At 25.8% G+C, this 23,479-nt stretch overlaps 2 protein-coding genes across 3 annotated transcripts; both read right to left on the bottom strand.

The window, feature by feature from the left end:
* Window positions 1–6,539: 6,539 nt before the first annotated feature.
* On the bottom strand, window positions 6,540–15,861 carry LOC114129450 (uncharacterized). Of its 2 annotated transcripts, none has more exons than XM_050207606.1 (13): window positions 15,525–15,861; window positions 13,355–13,403; window positions 13,090–13,145; window positions 12,904–13,012; window positions 11,691–11,739; window positions 11,419–11,483; window positions 10,436–10,487; window positions 10,293–10,372; window positions 9,621–9,734; window positions 9,295–9,511; window positions 8,953–9,143; window positions 8,311–8,427; window positions 6,540–6,721 (listed from the first exon to the last, which is right to left on the bottom strand). In XM_050207606.1, exons 1-13 carry the CDS (start codon window positions 15,620–15,622, stop codon window positions 6,614–6,616), a joined length of 1,305 nt encoding a protein of 434 aa, XP_050063563.1. In that variant the 5' UTR covers window positions 15,623–15,861; the 3' UTR covers window positions 6,540–6,613. The 2 variants fall into 2 exon arrangements, with proteins under 2 accessions (XP_050063563.1, XP_027849984.2); XM_027994183.2 differs by having other exon boundaries at window positions 13,310–13,403; window positions 15,525–15,860.
* A 6,644-nt stretch (window positions 15,862–22,505) lies between these two features.
* Window positions 22,506–22,892, bottom strand: LOC114129433 (protein GVQW3-like). The gene has a single exon (XM_027994160.2). The coding sequence runs from the start codon at window positions 22,890–22,892 to the stop codon at window positions 22,506–22,508; it is 387 nt and encodes a 128-aa protein (XP_027849961.2).
* Window positions 22,893–23,479: the final 587 nt, after the last annotated feature.

Raw genomic sequence — 23,479 nt, 5'->3', positions numbered from 1 at the left:
TGAAGTATATTTTTTTTTCACTTTAAAAGTAAATATATTTATGATATATTAGTGTAGGGATCTCTAACCCAGTGTTTCTCAACCTGGGCTGGGCATCGCGATCACTTTAACTAGGGGTCACGTAGGTCAAAAATAATAAAAGGATCATTTACAAAATAAACATTTTTATGTTAGTGAATAAAAAAAATACTTATACTTTTAACAAGTTTAAATTAGGGACTACACATGTGATAGGTATAAATTGTATATTTTCTTTGGTTAATTGGTTAATGATATAATATTTTTATTGTTTAAATTTGTTTTTAATATACATAGGGGGGTTGCAAAGTGATTTACTATATTTTATATCTATTTTGAGGATCGCGACACTAAAAAGGTTGAGAAACACAAACGTTAGAGTCTAACTTACAGCTCGTCAACATTTTTAAACCAGCCAGCCAAGCTAATTTATGTTTTGAAAATAATATATTATCTATACTTCAATTTCATTACCCTTTATTTCTTAAAAATATGTATTACTGTATTAGTGCATAGTAATGAAATTTTGAAAAATGTGAAACAATATATTATTAGTTATTACTAGGGCCCGGATTTATATACAATTGCATGTTTTTTTCAACAGTCCAAAAAGTAGCTGGATAAGCTATAAATTTGAATTGTAAACTAATGTGTTGGTATGCAAAATTAAATGTTGCATATTTGGACCATTTTAAATTTTTATACATATTTTATCATTTTTCTAAAATAAAATGCATCTTTACGAAAAAAAAGCTGGTAAGTGGGTACTGCTCTGCAGAAGAGCCTCTGTTGTACATTAGGTGCCGCGTGGATCACCATTATATATTATAGGAGTGTTAAATTTGAATCCAATTTTAGGTATTATTGTATACGTAAAATTATTCTGAACGAAGATGATTTGTCAGCCTAAGATATAATTTCCAGTGGTTGGTGAAAATTGTAGTTTATGTTTTAATGGCCTGAATACACCAAAATTTAAGTTCTTTAATAATTATTGTAAGCTAAACTTATGGAAAATCTTGAATTACATTTTCAAATTTTAGCTACTTATACAAACATTTTTATGAATTATTATACCTACAAAATATCAAATACTAATAAACAAAATTGTGCCTATGTATTCTTATAATTTTTTAATCATTATAAGAATAATTTATGAGGAACTATTTGTATTACAATTTTGACCCGGCCAAAATTTTTTTATCGATATTCATAAAAATAAAAATAAAATAAAAAACGAACATTTCAAATGCCTAAATATATAAATAGCATTAAAATAAGCAAAATATTTTAAAAATTAAATCATTTAAATAAAATTCCAATCTAAATAGCTGGTGAAATTTTTAAGTATCTACGACTTAAACTTTTTGAATCATAACAAGTATTTAATTTCGTTTGAAGATAAATCGTTATCGTACGCGATTTCGTAAACATATAATATTTAAACGCACATCACATTTTTCCTATTATGATACTTCAAATTTTCTCTATAGCTATTTGAAGGAAAATTTATGAAAAACTTAGTGTTGAATTTTTTAACCTTAGATATAAACACAATATTTTTTGTGATTTTTCAACTGCAAAATTACTCGCAAATTTTCGTGATTTTGACATATTTTGTAAAAATTGAAAATCGAACATTTTAGTGGTCTATAAATAATTCAAAAAAAGTTAAAATATTTTGAAAATTTATCTGTATATAGATAACATTAATATATAGGTACATTTGGTGAAAATTTCAAGTATTTATTGTGATTAGTTTTTGAGTTACCTATAAGTTGTTATAACCATATAAAAAAAATTGATTTGGTCAAAAACTGGTTTTGCGTAAAACTTAACGTTTTTCCTTCACTTTTATTTTTATTTTACTCGATTTTTTTTGAAAACTGCTGGAAAATGTTTACTTTTGATCTCCATAATGCACCAAGGATATTCACTTTGCCATCGGAAACCACCCCAGAAGTTATTCATCGTTGTAGAATCAATACATTCATCACTCCGTTCAGAACTTAAAATAGTATTAAGTTATTGATACTAATACTTTACGCTATGTCCAACACTCCTACGTAAATCCCGCAAATGTGGAAAGAAAAATTGGTGTAATATAATACAACTATCATAAATTACAATTACACGTATTTCCGCTACAACTCACTATAATTAAATAAAGATTGCTTTAGACACCACTGCGATAATTTATCATCGATCGACGATCAGTGATCTTGATAACGAAAAACCCGAAAAACTATAATATAGGTAGTAATGGACTGGCAGACCACTTCTTATTTAGATGAGTGAAAGTTCAAAATGCAACATACATTATAGGCACAAGATACAGTTAAATTATTTCAATTAGGCATTTAACACAGTTTTTTGTTCCATATTAATTATTTATTGAATTATATTCATTTTTAAACTATATGAATTGATTTAACATGCATTTTTGTTTACATATTTTTGCATATTTTAAGTACACATTCGAATGAAAATTAGTGCATAAATACATGCATATTTCGTACATTTTTAGTGATATAATTTCGAGACCTAGTAATTACACTACGAGTATATACATACTATAGTAGGGGTCACCAATTAATATTTTCCGTGGGCCACATTAAGAATTCGGAAAATTCTCGCGGGCCATAAAAATCCGAAGTATACATAATATTTATTATAATATGCCGGTTAGATTAGGTTACGTATTAAACTATCGGTTTTTTCTCTCCTTGTCTGCGGGTTGGTTAAAATTCATCCTCGAGCTGCCATTTAGTGACACCTGTACTATAGGTACTAGAAAAAAATAGTAGCCTTAATATCGGTTAGCTTATTCTAGATATCTTCTAATATCTAGAAGAATCTTTAGTTTATTTAGACAGATTATGCAAAAATTTGCATTGACATATTTTCTAGATTAAAAACTAAAAGAATGAATAAATAAACAAAACGTCAAATATCTATAAATAGGTAAGGTAGTTCAAAAGGTGTCAAAATATTTTGAAAATGTTATCATGTACTCACGTACAGAAAATTATAAAAATGTTTTATAGAGTAATATATTCTATTATTATTATTATTAGTATAAAAACAAAAAAAATAATTTGGAAATAATACATATTGGAATTAACTATATCTACGTGATGTTTTTTTGTTGATGTTATTTAATAAGTATATTGTATTATATAGTATTTATATTTTATATAGTAATATTATGTACCGTCAATCGAGGTGACTTGTTACAATTTTGATATTCTTCTAGGCACGGTAAAGGTTCCTTTATCATGCTTCTAGGTAGGTATTCCGAGCTTAAAAAAAATCGCAATGGGCTACAAAAAATACATAAATGTGTGCATATGTCTCATGAATAGGATAAAATAAAATAAAAAGTACCTATACGTGTTACAACTGACTTTCAAGTCATCTCAATTTTTGGGTGACTCGTAACAGCTATGAAAATTGATAACCTATGAGAAATTCAATTCAAACCCGTTAGGGTTGACTTGTAACAAAATATTTAAAAAAAAAAAAAAAATTAAAAATTGTAACATAAGTACATGTAAATTGAATATCTTAAAAAACAGGTTGATTTAACCTTTTTTTAAGTGTATACACGCTTAATTTTAAAAATAATAAAAATGATATCAACAAGGAACATTACAAAAACAGAATAAAAAAACTTTTAAATAGAAAAATAGAACTTAATAACAATAGGTACCTACTATTGAAATTTGAAATTGCCTTTTTTTTGCCTTTTTTTAATTATTTGCTCCCTTCATATGTGTGTTTTGGTGTTATACTTATAAGTCACTCAATTTTTTTTTGTAAAATAAAATTTATACTATAAAATTGGAAAAAAATTTTTTAGACCCCCAACTAAAAAATTCTGCTTTTGATTTTTGTAGTGTTCTTTAAAGCATAAAAAATATATAAACCTTTACACTTGACTTCAATCATCAAGATCTGAAGCACTTTTGAGAGCAATAATAAAATCGCTGTTATCATACTATTTACGAAATGTTTGGTTATTTTTTTTGGAAGTAATAATAAGACCAATCACTTGGTTAGTAATAACATTTATTATCACAAAAATTGTAAATTTAATTTTAATAAAGGTAGAATTAGAATATATCATTTTCTCTCAGATATAACGTGATATGTTAAAGAGAAACCGAATCGTTTGTTCATTTCATTTCACCTCGCAGTTCCAAATCATCTCGATTGACAGTACCTACTGTATCTCTATACACTGGACAAATGAAAAATAGATAAACCAAAAAGTGAATAGGTAGTAATTGTTTAATTTAATAACATTTCTCAGCAATCCCATAGAAACAGTTTGAACAACAGTTGTTTCTTGTTTCGAGAAAGTTAAAATTATATGAGCTCCACAAATTAAACTCCACTGGAAAAATAAATAAACGTAGCGTATACTGTGCGTTCAATACAATACTTATATTTAAATAATAGGTTTTGAAATACTGAACTTAAAATGTATCAATACAGATAAAAAATTAAAGTGTGATAATGTAGAGAAATAATGATATGGTCTAACACTTATCTTGTAAATCTCATTTAAATATATTTATTTTTAAATTTTTAACGCATGTTGTAACCTCATTTTCTAGACGTCCCTCGTAATACCTATCCTCTGGGCAACTTGCCTCATCGTCATCGCGACGGTGCTTGTGTAGTGAAGGGGCGCACGTCGTTAAATAAGTAGATTAATTTTTATCTTTGAATTAAGAGAGTCTTAGGTTATCGTAAGTTAATAGAGTGTGTATAGATTATCATAGATTGACTAGATAAATCATGTATATTTCTCTTGCAGCAAACACTTAAATACACTTCATATAAACTTAAAGTTATCATGTAGCCTTTAGGTCCTGTATTTGACACTATCGCAAAATCCATAATCTGATGTCTTATAGATACTTGTGTCTTGTTGTTTAGAAAGGCTATGATATATATATATATATATATACAGTGGATTACTCGATATTTTATCTGTGTGCAAACGGATACTTAACAATATAAATTATAAGAGATATTATTTCGATTTTTAAGTAACAAGTTGAATTTAGTTTAAATTTCGTCAAAAACAAATTGTTCGTAAATATTAAATTAAAATTTCATCGTTAATTTTCATACACCAATTTTATTTTATAATTAAAAAAAAACTTTTTTGCAAAAATTGTTCAGAAAAAAATACTCTATCCGAATTTGTAAAAAAAGTAAGTTGTGTAGCGCATGCGCCTATCGAAAGTATTAAAAATGTAAAATTTATATTAAAGTTTTATTTTTAATTCAGTTAAAATTTCATTTTAATAAAAGGTCAACGAATTGAAATATTTAGTGATACTTCTTAGCGCAGGGGTCTTTAACCCGCGATCACATTTGAAATTTAGCATGTATATTTATTATTTTCTATTTCGATAAAATTGGTTAAGCCATCGCTATCGGAAATAAGCGATAAGATAAATTAAATTACCTACCTAGATATAAATGTTGACTGTCGATTGTGGAACGAGCATAATAAACTTTTAATAATAATAATAATTTGTAATTTAAAATGTAATCATAAAAATTGTAATAATAAAACTGAATTTTTGCATAAAATACATGTTTTTACTACGAATGTGGCCTATAAGATCTTTGAAAAATAATACGTGGCTCGCTGTAAAAAAAGGTTATGAATTAAATAATATAAAACACTTGTACGCGACACGTTTTATCAAATAAATTAATAACACAATTATGTTGAGCTCAAGGCTAAGAGCGTGAATATTGTATTATTAATTAATTTCACCATTAATGATTAATGTATAATCACACGTCTCTTCTTGGGAAAGTCGAAACTTAATGTCCCACAAATATACTATATTATGTCTATATCATATTACAAGACCCCTTGTAACAGTAGTCACCATCACCACCACGACCACCAATCTTTATGATCTGATTATATATAAGAGAGATCAATACAAGAACTTGGCAGTCGGTTACTTAAAACACATAGGCAAGTCGTTATACTACTTATCAGTATTGTAGTATATTGTACATATTGTATTCTAAATTAGCGTTAAATAAAGATTTTCAACACTTAATATAATATTATGTTTTAATTCTTGCATTGATGCATGATTCGACGAGTCAGTAGTAACACTATTAACAATCTACCTGTCAATTGCAGTTTCTTACGTCAAATAGTTATCGAGATTTTGTGTTTAGTCGAAAAGTGAGTGAATGAGTGACATTTCACTTTTATATATTTAGATGTGATAAATAGGGTTAAAGGTTGTTATAAATTAGTAACATTGAATATGTAACGTATAACTTTATTTTGTTTGTATAATGTATATATGTAATGTATTCATTTTAAAAGTAGTGCTCATTATGAAAAGTCAGCATGCGCTGAAATACAATATATAAATTAAATTAAAATCTCTTTTTAAATTTAATTACAAGACTGTTACTGCTACAGTAATGCAATTAATAATGCCTAATAAATAAATAAAAAATATAAATTATTTAATTAAATATATAATTATATTAATTAAATAAATTTAAAAATAATAAAACCATGGTTTAATTTCGTTTTTTAATATGAATTTTTTGAATTATGAGGATATAATTTAAATACATGTTGAGCGATACTTCTTTCTGCAAATGTTACATAAAACAGATCATCTGGTGTCCACCAATTGTTCTGAAAAAAATAAAAATCATTTGTTAAATTAATTAATTAATTAATAAATTTTAATGAATATTGATTAAAATCAAGTTGTACGGAAAAATTGGGCCTTGAAAAAGCTAGAAAACTAGTAATGTACTATAAAATAATAAAATAAACATTAAAAAAAAAAAAAAAAAAACAAAAATGATGACTATAAATTAAACTAAAAAATGATTTGTTAAGAAAAATTTGTTTTTTGTTCAATCATAGAACATGTGTGGGTAGAGAAGAAAGAGCAATGGTCACACAGCTGGCCACGTGGCGCTTAGTCATCAGGCTGAATTTGGTACAGTGCAAAAAAATACTAATTTATAGTCTCTCATTTGAATTGTTTCATCTTGCCCCATCGGACCCACTGCACTGGGAGTGACATCCACACATGTGAAAATTTTCTTCTTAGAGGAAGGGGTAGCAGTGTGCTAGATATATTTTAACTTTTCTTAATAGAAAGATCATATTGGTCATTTCAATGAATGAATATGAACAAATAAAAAATAAAACAGAATGTGTTATTACTTGTTCTTTAATGAATAATATATTATCTACAGAAACTTAAATAAAACCTATAATGATCATTGTACATAATTAAATAATTGTTTTTGTAAACCATTGGTTATAGGAAATCTTTTTATAATTTTACATATTGAAAAATGGAAATTGGTTACAATATGTGATAGAAAACCAAATTAATTTACTATTAAAAAAGGTCGAAGGAAATTATGACATACTAAGAAAACTAAATAAAGTTATAGAACTGAATTGAAAAGTTAACATTAATGTAATTAATTATATCTAATGGTATAATAGGCAGGGGTGGTGTATTCAATAATGTTATGTCACAGATAAATTACATCAAATTCAAATTCTTAAAATATTTATCAACAAAGAACAAATGTACACGGTGGACAATTTATATGAAGAATTCAATCTAGTATTTACTAAGAAAATATCTAAAAATAACGGTTACATACCCGTAAAACCATAATTTAGTACAACTAATATAGAAGTATAGAAGTATAGCTGATACAAAATACTCAACAAATCTAAAAGTATCATAACTGATAGATATTTTGAAATAATTAAAATAAAACTACAAAAAAATTGAATGTAATATATTAAACTTTCCAATTAATTTATTTCAAAACTTTATTTTTTATGGTAAAAAGAGTCTCAAGGTAATATATAGTGATAAAAAATGTAATGTAATTTAATATTATTCATGAACTTATCAAATAGATGTGTGTGATATTTACAAAAATTTATTTACTCTTAAATCTAAAACTCTAAATTTTAGAGACTCTGGGCTTATCTCAGTGTGGAATATTTATATGAAATTTAATCAAATAAGTAAATAAAAATAAAAACGAATATTAAATATTTTAAAAGCTACACAAAATATTATCAATCACATAAACAATTTTATTAAGACAAGAGATTATTATTAAGTTAATATTTTATAAATACAATTACAATTATATATATACATATATAATATAATTAAATATTTATAAAACATTAGAATGTTATTGAAGAATTAAATTATACGATTTTAAATTACTTGCCTCTAAGATACCATGTTTAGTTAATTCTACGACAATTTGTTCTCGTATGCCTGTATTTGCCAATTTTCTTGATAAAAATTTTATTGTTGTTCCAACCAAAGACACAGGGCACAAATACTATAATCAAATAAATTATAAAAAAATATAAACAAATCACTGTTATGTACTTATACATAATAGATTTAATACGATCTTAAAAATTATTTTTTATCAGCATATTCAAACTTTTATAAGAGAATTCCTTATTATTAGGACTGTGAATTGAATGGACTATACGAGCCTAAAAATGCTTATAAAATCTCAAATATATATAAATTATATGAAATGGGACAATGCCTATACCATGTAACAGGACACACCTAATTTTGAAAACGACAACCACATATTTAAAAAAAAGCTGGGCAAGTGAGTACTTAAGATGCCGATTGGATCACTATTATATATAGAGTTATGAATTAGAAGTATTAAGTAGTTATTAATTTATTTAAATCTAAAGATAAATTATCTAAATTATGTATATATAATATATAGAATTGTATACACCAAATGTATCTCATTAGAAATTACTGTTTATTAATAAATGAAACTTGTGTTTAATAAATAGAAAAAATATTAATTATTTGTTTAATTTAAAATACTTACTTCTCCAACTACACTATGAGATTTAAAGATTGGTGGAGATGAGCGATGCATTTGCTTTGCAATATTTATACTCGGGCTTTCAATATACTTTGGCATAATAAATTGAGAATTATCAGTCACAAATTTAAAATTTTTCATTTCATCGTCCTCTTTTGTAAATGATACATCACTTTGTGCAACATTTTTATTTCCTGAAATTGATTTTATATAACATTTATGAAATCTTAATATAGATATTAATTAATTCCAGTAATCTGGTAGATAACTTAAAATGACACATTCATATTATAATATTCTTATATCAATTATTAATATTATTATATTTTAAAATATTAAACATACCTTGTATTTCATTTGGCACTTTATTAAAATTGTTGGAATTAGCTCTATTAGATTGTAAATTGTAATTTCTTGGGGGAAAAGAGGCAGCATTATCATTATTAGGTGCAGGCATTAATGAACTATTTCCCTGATATTGATTTTTAAATGCTTGTTGAAAACCATTATTTCTTTCCATTGAATCTTTGCGGTGCCACGGATGTGGCTTTCTAAATGTATTCTAAAATTGTATATTAATTATTAAGCAAAAAAAAAAAAAAAAAATATCAAGAGGATAACATAATAATAATTATTTAATAAAAAGAAAATAAATCAACATTAAAACTAACCTTGTAGTTATTGTTTCTGAATTGATGAGGTATAGGCGCATTACTTTTGAAATTAAAGTTTTTAAATTTTTTATATGGTTTTCGCCTTTTAACTTCAGCACTAGATACATTATCCTAAAAGTTAATTTAATTTATGATTTAAAAGTTTTGTTTATGAATAGTTTCAATTATTTTTTTATGCATTAAAATGTATTTTATTATTTAGTCACCACAACATCAAAATTGGTTTTAATCTGTCAAACTTAATAATTACTTTTACTAAATGGGTAATTTCAAATGTTTTGACATTTTATTTTGTAGACCACGATAAAGGTGATAGTTAGTGGTTTTATTAGATTTAAAAATACTGCACTATAATATCTTTATTATATTTTAAATCAGTACTATTGATTTGCTAAAAATAAACACACTGTATAATAATAATTAATAATATGTTACCAGGAATAAGTTTAATTTATAAAATTATATTGAAATATTTTATTTGAAATTTAATAAAATTACTTGAAAACTAAACAATGATGTACATAATGTATAAAAACATTGACAAAGGATTTTAAAAAATAAAAGATTAAACATAAAAAATGTATGAAGTTGTGAATTACTAATCTATGCATTTCATTAAAATTTTGAATTATTTATTTTAAATCACTAATTTACATAATCATAACTTACTTTAATATTATCAGCTTTTAATGTGAAAGAAAAGTTTTCCAATTCATTATCTGAATATGTAATTTCGCTAGTGGCAGCATCTAAAAGGATTAGTTAAAATTTAGTACTTTAAAAACAAAATTAATAAGTAATAACAATACTACCAGTTTCACCAGTTGATGCTTCAAAAGAATGTTGTTCGAAAATTGAATTTTCCTATAAATTTAAAATTATTTAATATATATTATGAAGTATGACTATTACAATTTAATCTTATTATGTAAAATACTTTAGTTAAAGGCCAAATCTAAATTTTTATTGGAGTTATAAAATAAAAGTTTTGTACGATTTAATGCAATTTATATTAAAATATTCCTTAAATAAATTGTTTAAATTTCTCAATGCTATAAATGATCTAAAGATAACATTATTTGTACGTTAACCTTGACTAATTTATTTTTTTGTAAATAATGTTAAAATATAGTTTTTATGTATTTAAGTATTTTTAACCATTAACTTTATATGATTGATTGTAAGTTTTATTTGTATTTCTTTTAGTTATATTATTTATAAATACAGGGTCCGGCTAAAAAACCTCCCGTATTTAGAGATTACACTATGCGAGTTGTGGTGATGGTACAACTATAAAGGGGGTATTGATGGACAGTGGTATACATGTCATTTTTAAATCCTGTATAAGTAATTATGTAATAATTCATGATTAAGAAAAATTTGACTAAATAAATCTATTATTACAATACATTATATTATTACATTGTATTATTTTTAAAAATTTGATGTTTTAATATATATTTTTATTTATTTAAATAATATAATATATACTCTTATGTTTTACATGATTAGTAATTTTAACTTTTTACTTGTATTATACTTTTAAAATGATCTGTGTTTTGCTACATACATATTTTCAAAAATTTAAGTTTGTTAAAAAAACGTTACAATTTATTATTAATTTTTTATAGTTTTATCTCAATTATATAATTTGCTGGAGGAACAAGTAAATACAAATATTACAAAATTGATTTTAACTTTTATTTTACAATTTCAGATTTGGTCTTTAGTTTTAAGTTCATTTACATTATAATTTATACAAATTTTACATTAATATGTATTAATAAATTATTACCGGAACATTATCAAGGTTAAAAGAGAAACTTTCCAATTTATTTTCTGTGTCACTGAGGAAGTAATCTAAAAATATAAATATGCTCATTATTAATTGTAAAAGTGATTGCGATATCCAAACATAATAGTTTATAATCATACATTTAAATAATAAATGTGAAACATGTAGAAAAGTTTTTATTTAAATTTTGATAGCAGAACAATATTTATTATATGAAGTATTTTATCTAATTACCAAGCTGTTGACAAGATACAATATTTATTTATAATTACCATTAACAATTTCAGTCTTAGGCTCTACTTTGACAAACGGTTCTTCACCCTATAATAATACATAATACTCTTAAGAAACAATTGAAATACAAATGTTTAGTTTATATTTATTTCATATTCTGAGCAGACCATTGAATGTATTGATTTACAATGATTTTTTTTTTTAAATCTGTCATCACTTATTGAGACATGCTTTAATTTTAAATGTTGGGGGCTTCTGGTAGAAAATTGGATCTAGTTGGTACTCTGGGTTTACAAAAATAAAATATTTTTGATTTCTTTCTTAATAAACCGGAAAAAATAAAAATAAAAGTAAACTTGAAAATTTCACTAAATGTTTACGTAATCATTTAATATACATGATATAATTTCCATATTTCATTTTGAGATATTTACAAGCGAGAACAATACTTAACATTTTTTATTAATAATACAATTTTTGAATATTTAATACAATATCCCAAAGAAGTTGTACAAAAATATTAAAAATAAATGTACACAATTTTCTTTAAATGAATTTGAAGTTAGAATTTTGACTAGATAATTTAGTAAAATATTCCTCATAAATAGGTAGTACATACTAGAACTCAAAAATATAAAAAAATGTATAAATATAATCATATTTTAAGATATTTGAAGTTCAAATTTGGACAAAATTTTACATTTAAATAAAAAAACAACGATGTCAATTTTTTATTATATAAAGTAATCTTTAAACATTATTTGAAATAAATAAATATTAACTTATATTATAAATTTTATTTTACATATTGATATTAAAAAAACATGAAGATTAATTTTAAGGTATCAACTATTTATTCTATAAACGTATTCATACTGTTTTACGGTGAGGTGAAAAAGTTAATAATAATAATATAATAATATGATATAAATTATATTTTTATCATAATAAAATATTAATAATATAATAAATGCAATGTGTTTGTTAAAATTTAGATTAACTTACTGTGATGTTAATATTAAAATGAATTTACTTAAATATCAATATCTAAAAATATATCATGAAATTATTTAGTGATATAGGTTTACAACTATTTCCACTCAGAATTTTTTTTATATAATAATACATTATGGAATTAAAATTTAACACATTTATTACATGAACGCTCAACACTTAATGTTTAACAAAGCAACACTTGCTTGTCAACCAGTTTAATTTCAAATTATTTATTACAAAATACAAATAACTCACAGGGGGAAGTGTTTTATAAAAAACATTCCAGTTACATTCATTTGGATTGTGTTCATATACGCCATAGTTCTCATGGTCTTCTAGAAGTTGAAATACAGCTGAATCTTTACTAAAATGTATTTAAGTTTTAAAATATTAACTCCACATAATAATAAATGTTTAAATAATTAAAAAAAAATGTATTACCCGACAAATTCTACATCAACCTGAGTGGTAGAAGTTCTATTGTTATCAACAACTTCCTGAAAAATCATATATTTATATATTTCATAAAGATAATAGGTTAAAAATATTTATATAATACACATATAACATATACATTATACGTATGGTAGTATAAGTTAATATAGTAATATAATTATTAACAGATGATATTCAATAGATTGAATATGTAACAGATTCTTACCAAATCAGCTATATTTGTTTCATTAATTTTTTGATCATTGCTTACTGGTAAATCGGGACCATCAGATGCAAGTCCTTCGAGAAATTTGTCAATTCTAGGCAATATACAAAAAATTAAACAATTAGATATATAGACAAATTATTATTTAGTTTGTTTACTATAAAAATAGATCATTATTAAAATGTACAACAGACAAGGATAGGTTGGTCATGTATAATCATAATATACATATAATATTCTAAAATAGGTATTGAAATTGAGTCAATCTAATGTGTAACTTTATTTATTCTATAGTATAGTAACATTGTAAAAAAAGTTATAATTGAATGTAGACTGTCAGATTATGTGATATTTGTACCATTCAAATTTATATGTTAAAGGGTAAATATTTTTATATGATACCTAGTGAATTACACAAGTCTATTTGTAATAATATTCAAAATATTACATCATAAGGCTTAATAACTAAGTAGGTACTGTGTTATTTAAATAAAATTAATATTTTTATAAATAAAAAAGTCAGTAATTTAAAGCTTAAGTGTTTTTTTTTAAGTTTACATGAGAAACATGACTTAAGTTGTATTAAGAGTAAAACTTTATTTAGTAATTTATTTCCATATCATTTTTGATTTATTATAACCAGGACTCAAAAGTTCTAGTATTTTTTCTATTGTTCGGTATATTCTGGGACAGAAATTGAATCAACACTTTAACTCATTAAGAATATCTAAAGAGAATAGATTTAATATGAATTAAAAGATACAATCCTGAAAGTTATAATTCTTGTGTAATTTAGTTGTTGAATATTATAACATAATTTATAATATTAGGGATCAGTAAATCTGAAGCTAGAAAGAAATTTAGGGCAATCAATAGGACATGGTGGAATGCTGGTATACTAGTGACATAAAAAAAAAAATCATTAATATATTGGTTTCTAACTTATAAAAAATACAAATAATGAAGTAATACAACAACACATTTTTACTAATTTTCAAGAGATTTTGTAGTTATTAAGTTATTATTAATTATTATTATAACCTAGTAGGTATCAATTGATTTATAAATTTACAGTACCTAATAGTATTAAAATGTCCAATAATAAATTTTTTAATATTTAATAAATTCTTTTTATTTGTTTTTATTAGTGTTAAAAGTCCTGAATATTTACCACAAGTAAACATAGTACAAAAATCTATAATGTTATTTGAGAGTTAAATGAAAAATAAAATAATAATAAAAATATTATTAAAAATATGTAACCATTACAATTGAACTGATTAAAAACTCAAAATGTCAACTTAATCATACTTTAGAGTTTTATAAAAGCCCAAAATACATGAAAAATCTGATACATGTACATATATACATCTTATTTTTAAATCTTAAGACACCTTAGGTTAAGTGATAATAAATAGGTAGGTACCTACATTTATGCGAGTATTCTAATGTTATACTATATAATAATTATATAATAGTATACCCATCTAGGTATACTAATACAGAACTACACTATAGGTATAATAAAGAATAGTAAAATGGTAAATTTACTTTTAATTTAAACAAAAGTTATAATCCACATAATTAGTTAATTAATTATAGTGTTTTATTACCTATTACTAACCTAACCTTGGGGTCAAATCCATTAATAATTTAACCACCACATAGCAAACATTAGTTAATGCAATCCATTTTCCATGCATTAAATATAGAGAACAACTTAATGGTCAGCAGAGGCCCCAAACCTATAACTCAACCGACAACCCTTTTTTTTTTTGTGGGTGGGGTCTATGTATACCCAAACAATTATTTATGTAAGTTATAAATTCATAATTATGCTAATCAAGTTATAAGGATAGGAATAAACAACTGGCCGGCAAATAATAAAAACAGTATACTATTTGTTTTGGTAAGTTTTGTAGGTAGTCATGTATGATGCTAAAGATGGTGGGTAACAAGAAATAATTTTTATTCTCACCAATTTAATTTTAGTTAGGCACCACTACTTCACAGAAATAATATTAATTGAATAAACCCAGAAAATATTGGAAACATATGTTAAAAAAAATTATCGACATTTAATTTAGAACATACCTATCTATCAATTAATGAATAAATATTGTTTCTATACAATAAACTACAGAATATTCTATGCTTGTGAGTTATGACGTGCAATAATAATAACTCGATTTGTAACAATGAACTCGTCACTTACTCGTGTACTATATCCAAAGTGCTGCCTAAGTCGTCCAAATCAAAGTCGTTTAATAAGTCCTCTTGACCGGCTGTGGCGACCGAATGAGGCGACGACATGACGACGAAATTCACGTGGAAACAAAAACCGTACTTAATAGTATTGATAATTTAAGCTTAAATATTTCAGTTTCAACCATAGACAAGTATACTATTAATATCACAGTTACAATAACAACAATAACACTAATTGTCTTCGACAGCGTCCACTCGAAAGAATATCACAAAATGATTCGTACAATTAAATGATCACAAGCTGCGCAGTGCGCTGCAGTCGACGACTAACCCGCGCACTATAAGAATTACATATTTATTTTGGTTATTTTTTGTAAATAAAATTATACAATATGTTACCATTATATCTACTGTCTTATGTTGGTACCAAGGATTAAGATGAGCTAAATAAAAAATAAGTAAAAATAAATAATAAAAAGTCGTTCTTAAATCATGGTTACTTTCATTATATTATTTATTTTCACACATGTATCAGATTTTAATCGATAATCAATATTCGATACACAATAATAATTAGTGGCATGAGACGTGAGTTTTCTTGACAATTTTTCTTCGATACTTCTAAATACTAACGTAGTTATGTTGAGTTATTTATCTAACGTTGCGTATTGACTATGTACCGAAAATAAGTTTTATTTTATTAGGTAGTCATTGTTAGTGTTCTACACTAATGTCTTGGTTAGATCTACAATATTGCATCGTTTTTGTTTATATTTTATTTGTAGGATTCGTTTCTCGACTCTACGATTTACACCATTGGGTATATTACAGATAATCCACTAGAATATTATTTATAATATTTTTTTCGTTACTATTTATGCAAGTTCAATTATAATAAATTTACATTAACAATAGTAAAAAAATGTAGGCTAGTAAGTACAGGTCTGCTATAATAGGTGCTGAGTGCCCGAGTGGGTAATTGTTATAGGTGTGTTAAATCTAAATTCAATAATATATCAATGAGTACCAAAAACGATTCTGAACGGAGACAATTTGTCAAAAAGTCAGTTCCGCTATTTTTAAGAATATTGCATTTTCATAATATTTTTTTGGTATAGCTATTAGCACGTAAATCGCCAGCGATCATAATACTATCATTGATTAATATCATTATACAGGCAGGGCCGGTTATAGGCGTAGGCAACGTAGGCACAAGCCTACGGCGGCAAAATTTATATTTATATATAGAGGCGGCATATAAGAAAAAATAATAAAACAAGAGGCGGCAATTTTGATTTTTGCCTACATATAAAAATTTGCTTGCACCGGCCCTGTATACAGGTATAATGACTAGATATAGGTTTTTACGTATTATTATCGAATCTTCCAAAATTGTTCGTATTGATTTTTTCAGATCCAACACTATTATAGTAGGTATTATAAATATAATTTTAATACCAATCAAATACGGTCTTAATATAACGTTTTGTTATTTTCGTCGAAATAGTTTTTGCTAGTATTATTTTAACATTTTGAATTTGAGTGGCAAAATACGAAATGGTATCAGGAATTCTCGTAGGGCAAAAAAAACAACTTATCGTAGTAGTAAAATTTAAAATGAGCTTTTTAGGGAGTTGAGTGATTTTAGCGATTTTAATTAATTCAGACGCTGATCAAATTTTTCCTCTGAATTCACTGATTGCCGATAGGCATATTGTTGGTACCCAAATTACCTAGTACCTATTTTTGTTTATAATTTTATACTATTATAGTATTATGATCCGTTAACAGTAATGGTATCGCATACCATCAAACTAGGTACCCGCTAATCATGTCCGTAATATGGGTCAACGGTCTATCGAAGCACATTCACTTCACAGTTTCACACACACTCACTAGTTATCTGTTTTATTATATAGATTATTATTACAATTTTACGTGTTTTTGTACTGTGAATCATACTATTTATAATACGTTATTTAATACAGTCAGTAATAATGGTTCTGTAGCTAGCGATACGCACAACACGAACTCTGTCAAATTTTTGTAGACCGTTTTGGAGTGGCGGTTTTAGTTGTATTTTTTTAGTGAGGCAACTTTTGTATTACTTCCCCTCCCTTCATAACAAAAATTAAACTTATATTAAAATCGGTTTCATTAGGCTCTGTGACAATAGTAACAGTTTATGATTATCTATATATATATGTTGTTGTTGATAGTGTCGCAATTACAACTGCGGGCTGACCATATTACCTACTCATCTATTTTTAGTACTTGGAGGCGAAGAAAAACGAGCCTCACGATGATCATTGCGCATGCGCAATTTTGCTTATTTAATAGTCACGTGCATTCGCGTACTTACGTGTGTGTGTGTGTAATTCGTGTACACAAGTAACAATTCAGAGGCGACGTTAAACGGTGCATCTCCGACGTCATCGGAATATTTCCGCCGGCTGAAATATGAGGGTTTATTTACGTAATAATTATTTCGTATGTTTCTTATCGGCTTATCACTATTTTTGGTAATAAACACGGAATAATATTATACAATAGTAAAATAAATGATAATTCATATTATTCTTTATTCAACTTCGTAAAGAAGAATTACTTTCAAATAAAACCATAAATACGTCAAAAATTGTTAGCGAAATATGTGCTATCGTTGGGCCAAGAATTATACTTTTAGAGTATTATTATTTACTACAAAATTTTGGGTGAGGCACACCCTCAAAACCGCTACTGCGGCGTTTTGATGTCTTTAGGATCGCGTCTGGCGTAGTGGCGTCACACTATTTCGCGGTTCTGCCACTCAGTTTGCACTTGTCTGTTGGTCATCAGATATGTTGTGCTTTGCGTAGTTTTCAACTATTTTTATAAAATATTAAATTTTAAAAATAAAAATTTTTTTGTTGTAACTCGTGGGCATACATAATTTAGATTTTCTAAAAAAGCTTCTTAAGTAACTATTTAAATAATATAACTCATATTTAAATATATTATATTATCATTATATAGGATGGATTGTAATTATAACAAAGAGTTATATCAATGAGAGTAATATCGATGGCAGATTTCCATGGGTACCTATTTAAATTTTCCTAAGAGAGAAAAAGAATTTTGGGTTCATTCATTTATCCAAAATAAAAATTGAAGTCTGCAGAACTTATAAAAATCATTGTTAAAAATAAAAATATCTATTAAATATAATAAATTTTAAAACTTTATTATTATAAGGTTTAAATATTAAAATATCTAAAAATGAAAGATATTGTATCAATAATAATATTACACTTGTATAATACCTATTATGAAAAGTTTTTTTATACGATCTTAACAAAAATTTTCATTAAAATTAATTTTGACGAATTAGTTGTGGAAAATGTATATCAAATTGATTATTCAGAATAAATTGTTAATAATACTATGGAATTTGACGATTTTGTGTAATGTTTGAATTAGACGTATAATCACTTTGATAATTTAAATTATGATGTTCGACTGATGGAGGTAGTGAAGAATTCAAAATGCGTTTAATTAATTGGGAAAATTCAGTTTATAAATCCAATTTTTGATTTTCATTGATTTTCTTAATCTCTGGTAAAAATTAAATAAAAAGTATTTATCAGGCTCATTGTCATCAGGTTTTTGCATCAATATAGAGGATTTTTCTATCAAATCGAGTAAACTTGCTTGGCAATTCGTAATTTCATCGTTATTTTTTTGTTAATTAGGTATTGTGAATTGTTGTATTATCATTTAGTGTCTCGTCTTGTTGGTTCAATCACTTTTCTTTAACAAAACTTTCATTTGCAGAATTAAATGGGTCAATGGAACACATTGAAACAGCAACATTTGAAATATTTCCAGTAGTTCTAAAATGTAACATAATTATTAATTCTATTGTATAATTATTATTCTAAATCTATATAATACCTTATAATATATATGGTATCTTGGGCAGTAGTCCGAAGTGTATTATAAAATCAAATAAAAGAATACTCATTGAAATTGTGTTAAATATTTGTTTTTATATTGTTTTATATGACAATTTGGGGCAACTTAAAATATATTGTGTATTAATCAGTATCTATGCAAGAACTCCACGAAAATATAGATAAAAAATTATCGAAATAATCCCTGTGTCTACCGCGCAAATCATTTTTTAGTCAGCTTATTAGCATTAGTTATTGTTCAAATTTGCCGCCGCTCTCATAACGGTTTTCAACAACCTACCGGTGCGCGCGCTGCGCGACAACACATCTGGCGAATGTTCTAGAACAATTAATATTCCCTCCATGTTATTACAATATTGCATTTACGGATTAACCTACGCCTCCTCGACACTGCGACAGTCGACACGCCGTTGTCATTATTTTTTCGGTTTTCCATAAAATCGCATTTACCGTAATATTTTGATTTGTGAATAATTATTGTGATCGGTACTAGTAATGAGAATTGTTACGACCAATTTCATATTACGTTCGTTGAATATGAATTGTTTCATTATTTTTTATTTATCCATTATTCACGTTGGCTTGTCCTCTGTACGATTTATTCTCGTAATTCAATAAATATATTAAATTATTGATAAAGAAGCTACATTATAATACATTTAATATTTAACTATGGTCTTAACCAATACATCACGAGTATTATGTATAAGTGTATTAGTATTATGCATTGGTAGTGTATTACTATTATGTATACAAATGTATACAACTGCATGAACTGCCTGAGTCTTAAAAAAACAATGCCAATAGAAGCATTAGTATTGCATAAATGGTAAATTGTAATGTCAATTATTAATTTTTAAAATTAACTTTGATACAGCATACTAAAATACAACAGGCATATAAATGTTCATGCTCAAAATAGTTTCTATACATCAACTAAATATGTATAAAATAGTTGTTTTGTGTACCTATCATACATGATATAGTATAGTTTATTAATATAACTAAGAACTATTTAAATGATGGCAAACTTATTAGCTATAAGTTAGAAAAACTTGCTTGTTTGAAACTAGGAGTTGTATTACTTGTATTGTATTTAATGTTATAGATGTTGGAAATGAGGCAGAAATGTAGAATAATGCCTTAGAAAAACTGTAATAAACAAGTTTCAGTAATTTTTTAGTCATGGTACATTAGACGTCCAATATATTACATGAATAATTAAGTTTAATTGAAGTATTAATTGAAAGAAAAGATATAAATGTTTGGTACAAGACTTAAAAAAATTCATTTTCTAGAGCAAAACATTAGCCTTGTAGTTAAGGTATAACATTAATGTTTTATTTTATAAAATTATCAATTATAATACAACATTATACAGATATAATATCTGACATTAATAATTTGACACTTGTCTCATAGATATTTATGCATAATATTTATTATTATTAAATGTGACAAAAAACTGGATTCAACTTATTATTTGTGTCAATGAACAAAATTGTTTGGCAAAAACTATAATTATATTAAACATATAATACAATTATTAAACTGTATTAAATTCTATGTGTTATTCTTATTAAATTATGAAAACTGCATTAGAATAATCAAACTTACCAAAGTTCTTGACAAAATATTTTGAATCACAAACTCTTGCACAACAGGTTTAAATAAACAAAAGTTAATTCTAAAAATTAATAAGATGCTGAAATAAATATTTTGTTTTTAAAGTGTCTTTCATATGAAACAAATTATGTTTTTTAAAAGAATACCTTTTGTAATGTACAATTTGTACTAATTCATATTAAAAATACCTACTAATTTTTTTGTAGATATTAACCAGAGTAATATAATATTATTAAAATTGTTTTACTTGTATATCAATTTCATACAAGGATAAAAATTTTGATTGTTTTTTGTGTGGTATTTAGAGTGTTATATATTCAAATTTATTTCATAGTTTCTAGAAAATTTATCAAATTTCTACATTACCTACCTACTTGTATGAAAAATACCATATGGGTCAAAGTTTTTGAATTTTCTTACAATATAATTTCAAATGAGGTTCTATAAGTTGATGTAAAACATTCATATGAACCATCCTTGGTTTATTATTTGATAATTAAAATAAATATAACTAAAATACTCATTGGTTATTTTTATCTTTAAATTAAATTAAATTAAATTATATAGAATACAGTTTGTTACCTAAAAGTATATTATATTGTAGTATACTACAATATAAATAGAATAAAATAATAAATATTTAGTATGAAACATATATTTTAAACTTTGTACCTACATTAAAAAAAATGTGTTCAATAAGTACCAGGATTTTATTTTTAATAATTACAAAAATGAAGTTACATATTATTTAAAGATATCGCCTCCAAAATACTCTCCTCTAGACGATAGTGGAACAGTGGTTCTAGCGATTTTGCCATTTTTCGAAAGTCCTTTGAAATTGTTCTTAAGTTATAGCTTTAAGTTCTGTTGCCGTATTTGCTTTAATTTCCACTACCTACGTCTTGAATCGTTGTCCTATAAGCGCAGATTTTATTCTCGGGAAAAGAAAAAAAAACGCACGGGGCTAGATCAGGTGAATAGGGAGGATGTGGGACCACAGGTATTTTTTTTCAGCCAAAAATTCACGAATTGACAATGCTGAATGTGCTGGTGCATTGTCGTGATGAAGAAACCAGGTTCCACTTTGCTATTTTTCTGGGTGCTTTTTGCGAATTCTCTCTCGCAAACGTATTAATACATCTTTATAGAATACCTGATTAACTGTTTGTCCATGGGGCACAAATTCATACGTTCAATATTAAAAAAAACAATTAGCATTGTCTTGACATTCGATCTCACTTGCGAGCTTTTTTTGGTCGAGGGGAAAATTTTGTTTTCCTCTGAGATGACTGTAACTTTGTTTCCAGATCGTACCCATAAACCCATGTCTCATTCCTTGTAACAATGTTTTTTATAAAATTTATATCAGCAGATCGATTTTTAAGGTCTTGACAAATCGTTAAACGATTTTAATTTTGTTCCGATGTCAACATCCGCGGAACGAATTTAGCAGCTACCCTTCTCATCTGTAATTTTTCCGTTAAAATTTCATGACAAGATCCAATTGAAATTCCTGCTTCATTTGCTAACTCGCGAACAGTTAATCTACGGTCATTTCGCACTTTTTCGTAAATGTTCGCCACATCATCGTTTCTAGATGTCGACGGTCTTCCAGAACGTGGATCATCTTTAATTGACTGTCGACTATCCTTGAAACGTATAAACCATTCGAAAGTAACAGAGCGACTTAAAGAATCGTCTCCAAAAGCAGTTTTAATCATTGTGTACGTTTCAGATGCGTTTTTACCAAGTTTCAAGCAAAATTTGATGCACACACGTTCGTTAATTTCGGACATGACGAAAACGGAGAATGAAACAAACTGACTAGATTTAACCACGTATAATATTAAACTGAGATAAGATAGCGACTTTGGGTTTTGTTCAAAATATTCTCTAATACATTGGGAATACATATATTTATAATTTAAAACGTTACCATGTATAGATTAGTCGCAATATATTTGTCCTGGTACTTTTTGAACAGACCTCGTATTTTAATTTAGAATTGTGAGTTGATCCTAATGGTCTATTTTTATTCACATAATAAGACAATAATGAGGCATTTTAGTAACTTTTTTTGGGAATAGTTAAAGGGTTAAAAACAATTTTCTGTTAAGAATTTAAATTTTGGCAATATCCAGTTAGGAGACACTTCCTAAATGTTATGATTGCAGACAGTTAAGAGCATCAACATTTTTAACAAATGAATTCACAAAAGCTTTCATACCAAGTTCTTCTTCTTATCGTGTCCGGTGCTAGGGCTATATGCTATTACATAAATACATAAATACATAAAGTTGTCTAAAAATAGATAGGTTAAAATATGAGTATAAAATGTAAAATATAAAATAAAATGTTTAAATATTTTGTTTTAGCCTGTGAA

The sequence above is a fragment of the Aphis gossypii genome, chromosome X, assembly GCF_020184175.1.
Source record: "Aphis gossypii isolate Hap1 chromosome X, ASM2018417v2, whole genome shotgun sequence".
Lineage (NCBI taxonomy): Eukaryota > Metazoa > Arthropoda > Insecta > Hemiptera > Aphididae > Aphis > Aphis gossypii.
Note: the sequence above shows the minus strand (reverse complement) of the source record. Positions and strands in the feature narration are given on the sequence as shown.